This window comes from Melospiza georgiana, chromosome 33 (genome assembly GCF_028018845.1).
Source record: "Melospiza georgiana isolate bMelGeo1 chromosome 33, bMelGeo1.pri, whole genome shotgun sequence".
In the NCBI taxonomy this organism is placed as follows: Eukaryota; Metazoa; Chordata; class Aves; order Passeriformes; family Passerellidae; genus Melospiza; species Melospiza georgiana.
In genome coordinates, this window is record NC_080462.1 from 1,577,845 (window position 1) to 1,585,663 (window position 7,819).

Consider the following 7,819-nt stretch of genomic DNA (forward strand, 5'->3'; position numbering starts at 1 on the left):
GCCAGGAAGGGGAAGGCTCCTCCCTTGGGGACAGGGGGATTGTCCCCAAAGCCAGTCCCTGCCACGCTCACACGCCATTTCCCAACAGTCCTGGGGCTTGGGGACGAAGGTCAGTGTCACCACCAGTCACTGTCACTCCTCGGAGCGGCTCTGGGTGGCTCTGAGGTCCCCCCTTTCCCACGGTGGTGACAGTGGCCGGGTTTGGCAGTGCCATGGGGCCGCTGTGGCTCGGCCTCCTCATCATCACCGCGCTCTTCGGCCCCACGGCCCCACAAGGTAGTGGCATGGGGACACCCTGGGGGGCATGGGGACATGCAGGGCGGGTTGTGGGGGCACCCTGAGTGCTCCCAAAGGGTGCAGGGTGGGGGCAAAGGCGGCATGGAGGAACCCACAGGGGCACCCCCGAGCTCTGCAAGGGAGGAACGGGCAGGGCACAGCCTGCAGGAGGGGGCACGATGGCAAAGGGGCACCCTGAGGACAGAAATGGGGGGTTGGCAGGGACTCGACACGCAACACCCCATGCCACAGCTGGTGGTGGTGGCACCCACGCCGGGTGCCGGATGTCACCTCTGTCGATGTCACCTCCCGCAGACCTGGGCAGCTCGGTGTTCGTGTTCCCCCGAGAGTCCCAAAGCGCCCACGTGCAGGTGACAGCAAAGCTGGAGAAGCCCCTGAACAACTTCACCGTGTGCCTCAAGTCCTACACCGACCTCAGCCGGCCCTACAGCCTCTTCTCCTACGCCACCAAAAAACAGAGCAACGAGATCCTGCTCTTCAAGCCCAAACCTGGCCAGTACGACTTCAACGTGGGCAACCAGTTCTTGTCCTTCAGGGTGCCTGAAAACCTCGGGGAGGTCGAGCACGTCTGCATCAGCTGGGAATCCTCCACGGGCATCGTGAGCTTCTGGCTCAACGGGAAGCCCTGGCCCAGGAAGGGGCTGCAGAAAGGATACACGGTGGGAGTGCCAGCATCCATCGTGCTGGGGCAGGACCAGGACAGCTTTGGGGGTGGTTTTGATGCCAAGCAGTCCTTGGTGGGGGAGATTTCATCCGTGTACATGTGGGACGTGGGCATCTCCACCGCGGAGGTGGTGTCAGCCCTGTATGACACACCTGGCCAAACCCCCCTTTTTGGCTGGAACAATTTCCCCTACAAGATCGTGGGAGAGGTGTACCTGAAGCCCTGAGGTTGTGGGGGGGTGTCCCCAATCCCTGCTGTGTAACCCCCTCCCCAAAAGCCACCCAACATTGCATAAATGGAGAAATGTGTTTTTAGGGTTCTTGTAGTTTTTAGGGGTGGGGGAGTGGGTTGAGGCCCCCCCAAGGCAAAGCTCTGGGGGTGCAGTCCTGGAGCCCTTGGGGGATTCAGCCCCGTGTCCCTGGGGGGTTCAGTCCCATATACTGATGGAGCACAGCCCCATGCCCTGAGGGATTCACACCCAGAGCTCTGGGGGTGCAGTTCTGGAGCCCTTGGGGGGTTCAGCCCCATGTCCCTGGGGGATTCAGACCCAGAGCCCTGGGGGTGCAGTTCTGGAGCCCTTAGGGGGTTCAGCCCCATATACTGATGGGGCACAGCCCCATGTCCTGGGGGATTCAGACCCAGAGCTCTGGGGGTGCAGTCCTGGAGCCTTTGGGGGGGTTCAGCAATGGAGCTCCAGGGGTCCAGCTCTGTATCCCGGGGATTCAGCCCTACAGCCCCATGTCCCACACAGATCTGAATGGTCCAACCTTGAGTCCCGAGGTGTTCAGTCCTGAAGCCCCTGAGGGTCAGTCCCAGAGCCCCAGGGTGGAAATCCCGTGTCCTGGGGGGCTCAGTCCCAGAGCCCTGGGAGGCTCAGCCCCCTGTCCCGGGAGATTCAGCCCCCCATTCCTGCATTCCCCCAGTCCTGCAGACCCTTGTCCAGGCGGGTTCCAGCTCGCTGTCCCGGAGGTTCAGCCCCGTATCCCACAGCCCCGCGTCCCGCCGCGGCCCCGCAGCTGCGGGTCTCCCCCTTGTCCCCCCGACACCCACCCGACCTCCCCCGTGTCCCCACTGTCCCCTGTGTCACCGCCGCGCCACCTCCGTCGCTCGCTGCGGCTTCTCCGGGCCCAGCTCCGCCTCAGCTCCGGCCCCGGTCCCCTCAGCTCCGGCCCCAGCTCCGGCCCCGGTCCCCTCAGCTCCGGTCCCGCTCCACCTCAGCTCGGATCCAGCTCCTCTCAGCTCCGCCTCAGCTCCGGGCTCGCTCCACCTCAGCTCGGATCCAGCTCCGTTCCCGCTCCACCTCAGCTCGGACCCAGCTCCTCTCAGCTCCGCCTCAGCTCCGGGCTCGCTCCACCTCAGCTCGGATCCAGCTCCGTTCCCGCTCCCCCTCAGCTCGGACCCAGCTCCGGCCCCGCTCCCCTCAGCTCGGACCCAGCTCCGGCCCCGCTCCCCCTCAGCTCCGGTCCCGCTCCCCTCAGCTCCGGTCCCGCTCCCCTCAGCTCCGGCCCAGTTCCGCCTCAACTCCGCCTCAATTCCGCCACATCCCGGGCCTGGCTCCGCCTCAGCTCCGGCCCAAACCCGGCCCCGCTCCGCCTCAGCTCCGCCTCAGCTCGGACCCAACTCCGCCTCAGCTCCGCCTCAGCCCGGGCCCGGCCCGTTCTCGCTCCGCCCCGCGCGGCCTCCCCGGTATGGCGGGGCCGGGGGGACACCGGGGCGGCGGGAACGGAGCGAGGCCGGGGCCCCGGAGCTGCGGCCTGTGGGGACGGGGGGAACCCCGAGCTGGGCCCGGGGCGCTGAACGGGGGTCCCGGGGGGCTGATGAGGTTGGGAGTCTGAATTGGGGCACCCGGTTAAACTCTGCTGAGTAAGATGGGTGTGAGGGTCCTGACATGTGGGGTGTCAATTGAGGGGTCTGAATTTGGGATTTGGGGTGCTGGGGAGTTTGGGGTGCCCTGGTCATGTTCTCCAGGGTGGGGTTTTGGGGGGCCCAGGCGTCCTGACATGAGGGGTGTCAATTGAGGGGCCTGAATTTGGGGTTTATTTGGGAGTTCTGGGAGGTACAGGGGAGTTTGGGGCACCCTCGTCATGTTCTCCAGGGTGGGGTTTTGTGGTCCCAGGGGTTCTTGACATGGGAGGTCTCAATTGAGGGGTCTGGGGGCTTCATTTGGTGGTCCCAGGAGTCCTCGCAAGGGGGTCCAGGAGACTTTGGGGTACCCTGGCCACATTCTCCAGGGTGTGGTTTTGGGGGTTATATATAGGGGGTCTGAATTGGGGTGTCTGGGGGTCTTGATCTGGGGGATCCTGGGGACATGGCCATGTTCTGCTGGGGTTTGGTTTTGAGGAACTGGGGGTCCTGATGGGCAAGGTCTGAGCTGGGGGTCTGGGGGCTTTATTTGTGGCTCCCAAGGGTCTTGGCCAGGGGATTTTGGGGGTGGTATTGGGGCTTCTGGAGGCGTGGAGGGGGGATGGTGTTGAGGGGTCTTGGGGGCCTGAGCTGGGGGTCCCATATCCGAAATGGGAGTTCCAGGCATCCTGACCTGGGGGCTCTGAGGGTCCCCAGAGCAGCAGTGTCCCCTGTCCCCCCCCCCACAGGCCATGGGTGCATTGGAGCCCCCCAATTTCTCGTGGGTGGTCGAGGGGCGGCTGGCGGGGCTGGCGATGCCGCGGGAACCGGGGCACTACCGGTACCTGCGGGAGCGCGGCGTGCGACACCTGGTGTCCCTGACGGAGCGGGCCCCGCCGCACCACGGCTGCTGTCCCCAAATCCAGCTGCACCGGCTCCGCATCGCCGACTTCACCCCGCCGAGCCCCGAGCAGATCCAGAGCTTCCTGCAGATCGTGGAGGAGGCCAATGGCCGCGGGGAGGTACGGCCGGGGACACCCGGGGGAGGGGACAGCGAGGGGACAACTGTGGGAAGACACTGGTGGGGCAGCTGGGGGAGAGTGGAGGGGACAGTTGGGGTGGTGACACAGAAGGGAAGACACCAGGAGAGACACCAGGGGAGGGGACACTTGGGAAGACATCTGAGGGAGCACTTTGGGACACCTCGAGGAGGTGGCACGTCAGGGTGGGGAACACCTTGAGGGCTGGAGGGGGACCTCAGCAGGGTGACACCTCAGGGAGGAGGGACACCTTGAGGAGGGATGTTTGGAGAGATGGCACCTTGGTGGTGGGGGACATTTTGGAGGGGGTGACACCTTGGGAGATGGGCACCGCTTGAGGAATGACACCTTGGGAGATGGACACCTTGGGAGATGGTCACTCCTTCAGGAATGACACTTTGGGAGGGTGACACCTGGCGGGGAACACACACACCTGTGGTAGGGCTGTGACACCTGGTGGCTGTGACATCTCAGGGAGTTGTCACTTCAAGAAGGGACACCTAAGAAGATGCGGGGAGGGGGTGACAGAAGGTGACACCAGGCAGAAATCCCATGTGGGCAGCGCCAAAATGGGCGTCACCTGTCACTCAGAGGGGCACGTGGGCAGCCAGCAGTGCCACCCACAGCTGTGTCCCTGTGCCCAGGCCGTGGCAGTGCACTGCATGCTGGGCCATGGCAGGACTGGCACGCTGCTGGCCTGTTACCTGTGCAAGGAGCAGCACCTGGCAGGGGGCGATGCCATCCGTGAGATCCGGCGCCTCCGGCCCGGCTCCATCGAGACCTCAGAGCAGGAACAGGCCGTGCTCCGCTTCTGCCAGTGCCTGGGGTAGGTGCCACCCTCCTGGGTGGTCCCCTGCCCAATTTGTGGCTCCCAAATGTCCCCAGTCCTCTCTCACTGGTGGCATTTTCCCCTCCACAGCGCTGGCAAGGAGAGCTGAGATCATGGATGGCGTCCATGGAATTGGGCACCTTCAGGTGCCAGGCGTGCCCAGCCCTGTCTGTCACCTCCTGCATTAAAGGACTGGCCTGTGGCTTCTCTCCAGGTCTGGTTTTGGGGTACACGCTGGGGGGATGCTCTGCTGGGCACCCCCAGAGCCGGCTTGGTTGGCAGCTGCATCCTGGGATTTGGGGTCCTGGCTCTGGGTTTGGGGTTCCTCAGGGTTTGGGGTTCCTCAGGGTTCTGGTTCTGGATCCTGGCTTTGAGCTCCCTCAGGGCCCTGAATTTGGGGTCAGTCAGGGTGCCAATTCTGGGTTTTTTCAGGATCCTGGCTCTGGGGTCTTGGGTTTGGGGTTCCTCAGGGTTCTGGTTCTGGATCCCAGCTTTGAGATTCTTCAGGGCCCTGGGTTTGGGGTCAGTCAGGGTGCCAATTCTGGAGTTGTTCAGGATCCTGGCTCTGGGGTCTCTTGGGTTCCCAGTTCTTGGTTCCTGGCTCTGGATCCTGGCTTTGGGGTTCCTCAGGGTTCTGGTTCTGGATCCTGACTTTGAGCTCCCTCAGGGCCCTGAATTTGGGGTCAGTCAGGGTCCCAATTCTGGGGTTGTTCAGGATCCTGGCTCTGGGGTCTCTTGGGTTCCCAGTTCTTGGTTCCTGGCTCTGGATCCTGGCTTTGGGGTTCCTCAGGGTTCTGGTTCTGAACTCTGGCTTTGAGCTCCCTCAGGGTCCTGGGTTTGGGGTCATTCAGGGTCCCAATTCTGGGGTTGTTTGGGATCCTGGCTCTGGGGTCTTGGGTTTGGGGTTCCTCAGGGTTCTGGTTCTGGATCCTGACTTTGAGCTCCCTCAGGGCCCTGAATTTGGGGTCATTCAGGGTCCCAATTCTGGGGTTGTTTTGGATCCTGGCTCTGGGTTTCCTTGGGTTCCCAGCTCTTGGCTTCTGGCTCTGGATCCTGGCTTTGGGGTCCCAGCTCTGTGTCCTGACTCAGGGGTTCCTCAGAGTCCTGGTTCCAGGATTTTGAGTCTGGGGTCTCTCAGGGTTGTGGTTCTGGGATCTCTTGGTGTCCCAGCTCTGGGGTCTCTCTGGGTTCTGGCTTTGGGGTCCAACTCCAAGTTCTGGCTCTGGGATCCTTTGGGGTGCTCATTCTGGGGTGTCTCAGGGTCCCAACTCTGGGTCCTGGCTCTGGATTCTGGCTTTGGAATCCTCACTTTGGGGCTTTGGCTTTGGGGTCTTAGATCTGGGTGCTGGCTCTGGGTTCTGACTTTGGGGTCCCAAATCTGGGTGCTGGCTCTGGGTTCTGACTTTGGGGTCCCAAATCTGGGTCCTGGCTTTGGGGTTTTGGCTTTGGGGTCCCAAATCTGGGTTCTCTCTCTGGGTTCTGGCTTTGGGGTCCCAAATCTGGGTCCTGGCTCTGGGTTCTGGCTTTGGGGTCCCAAATCTGGGTCCTGGCTCTGGGTTCTGGCTTTGGAGTCCTCACTTTGGGGCCTTGGCTTTGGGGTCCCAAATCTGGGTCCTGGCTCTGGGTCCCCAAATCTGGGTCCTGGCTCTGGGTTCTGGCTTTGGGGTCCCAAATCTGGGTCCTGGCTTTGGGATTTTGGCTCTGGGGTCCCAAATCAGGGTGCTGGCTCTGAGTTCTGACTTTGGGGTCCCAAATCAGGGTGCTGGCTCTGAGTTCTGACTTTGGGGTCCCAAATCAGGGTGCTGGCTCTGGGTTCTGACTTTGGGGTCCCAAATTTGGGTTCTGGCTTTAGGTCCTGGCTTTGGGGACTTGCTTTGGGGTCCCAGCTCTGGGTCCTGGCTCTGGGTTCTGGCTTTGGGGTTTTGGCTTTGGGGTCCCAAATCTGGGTCCTGGCTTTGGGTTCTGGCTTTGGACTCCTCATTTTGGGGCCTTGGCTTTAGGGTCTTAGATCTGGGTCCTGGCTCTGGGGTCCCTCAGGGTGCTGTTTTTGGGGTCCCATGGGATCCCAGCTCTGGGGTGGTTCTGGCTCTGGGGTCCTTCAGGGCCCACGAGCAGCCCCCCCAGCGCTGTCACCCGCCAGTGCCCCGATGCCACGTGGAGGGTGACAAGCGTGTCAGCGCCCCGGGGGCCGAGCCGGGACGTTGGTGCTTAAAGTGTAGCTTAGCCGGAATTGAGGCATCTCCATCCAAAAATCCAATCCTGGAAATCTCTTCTCAGCTGCTCCTAACCTTGGTGGCATTTAAATCCTGGTTGGAAGCAGTGTCACCGTCCCCGTTTCCGGGCGGGTGGCACATGGCGCGGGCACAACGGGGGCCAGCGCCTCAACCAGCAGCTCCACAGTCCCCAAAAGTTCCTTTGGAATGTCACAATGTCACCATTCTCCTTTGGGGACAAGGTGCCAGGGTGGTGGCACTGGGGTGGTGACATTGGCGTGGTGACACCGGGCACTGCTGGCAATCCAGCTGTGCCCTGCCCAGATGTGCCCAGAATTTGGTGGGGTCACTCCAAAACTCTGGGGCCACCCAGCTGGCCCTGGTGGCCCACGGTGGGGTTTTGGGGACACCAGTGTCCCCAGGATGATGCCACAGCGAGGCCACACGTATGGGGGGCACATAGCCAGGGCACAGCCAGTTTGGGGTGCCCATCCCTGTGTGGGGACCAGCATGGGGACACTGGGGACACGATGGGGACAATGTGGCTGTGATGGGGACACTGTGGCTGCGGTGGCAGTGCTGGACAGTGATCCCAGCCTAAGCTCACATGGGGGGCACATACCCAGGGCACAGCCAGTTTGGGGTGTCCATCCATGCATGGGGACCAGCATGGGGACAATGGGGACACGATGGGGACAATGTGGCTGTGATGGGGAGGGACACTGTGGCTGCGGTGGCAGTGCCAGACAGCGATGCCCAGCCTAAGCTCACATGGGGGGCACAGCCAGTTTGGGGTGCCCATCCCTGCGTGGGGACCAGCATGGGGACAATGGGGACATGATGGGGACACCATGGCCACGGTGGCAGTGCCGGACATTGATGCCCAGCCTAAGCTCACATGGGGGGCACATACCCAGGGCACAGCCAGTTTGGG

General features: G+C 62.6%; 2 protein-coding genes across 4 annotated transcripts; both read left to right on the top strand.

Annotated features, from left to right (window-relative positions):
* The first annotated feature begins 131 nt into the window (after positions 1-131).
* On the top strand, positions 132-1,269 carry LOC131095235 (mucosal pentraxin-like). Its single transcript, XM_058042896.1, has 2 exons — positions 132-276; positions 592-1,269. The coding sequence occupies exons 1-2, from the start codon at positions 213-215 to the stop codon at positions 1,185-1,187; spliced, it is 660 nt and encodes a 219-aa protein (XP_057898879.1). The 5' UTR covers positions 132-212; the 3' UTR covers positions 1,188-1,269.
* Positions 1,270-2,576: 1,307 nt separating this feature from the next.
* On the top strand, positions 2,577-4,874 carry DUSP23 (dual specificity phosphatase 23). 3 transcript variants are annotated; one of them, XM_058042923.1, is made up of 4 exons: positions 2,577-2,647; positions 3,553-3,825; positions 4,488-4,669; positions 4,763-4,874. In XM_058042923.1, the coding sequence occupies exons 2-4, from the start codon at positions 3,556-3,558 to the stop codon at positions 4,779-4,781; spliced, it is 471 nt and encodes a 156-aa protein (XP_057898906.1). In that variant the 5' UTR covers positions 2,577-2,647; positions 3,553-3,555; the 3' UTR covers positions 4,782-4,874. The 3 variants fall into 3 exon arrangements, with proteins under 3 accessions (XP_057898906.1, XP_057898908.1, XP_057898907.1); XM_058042925.1 differs by lacking the exon at positions 2,577-2,647 and adding an exon at positions 2,746-2,783; XM_058042924.1 differs by lacking the exon at positions 2,577-2,647 and adding an exon at positions 2,801-2,824.
* Positions 4,875-7,819: the final 2,945 nt, after the last annotated feature.

Coding starts and splice junctions, on each gene's coding strand:
- LOC131095235 (XM_058042896.1), top strand. CDS start 213: ATGGGGCCGCTGTGGCTCGGCCTCCTCATCATCACCGCGCTCTTCGGC. Junction 277..591: donor CGGCCCCACGGCCCCACAAG/GTAGTGGCATGG, acceptor CACCTCCCGCAG/ACCTGGGCAGCTCGGTGTTC.
- DUSP23 (XM_058042923.1), top strand. CDS start 3,556: ATGGGTGCATTGGAGCCCCCCAATTTCTCGTGGGTGGTCGAGGGGCGG. Junction 3,826..4,487: donor AGGCCAATGGCCGCGGGGAG/GTACGGCCGGGG, acceptor CCCTGTGCCCAG/GCCGTGGCAGTGCACTGCAT.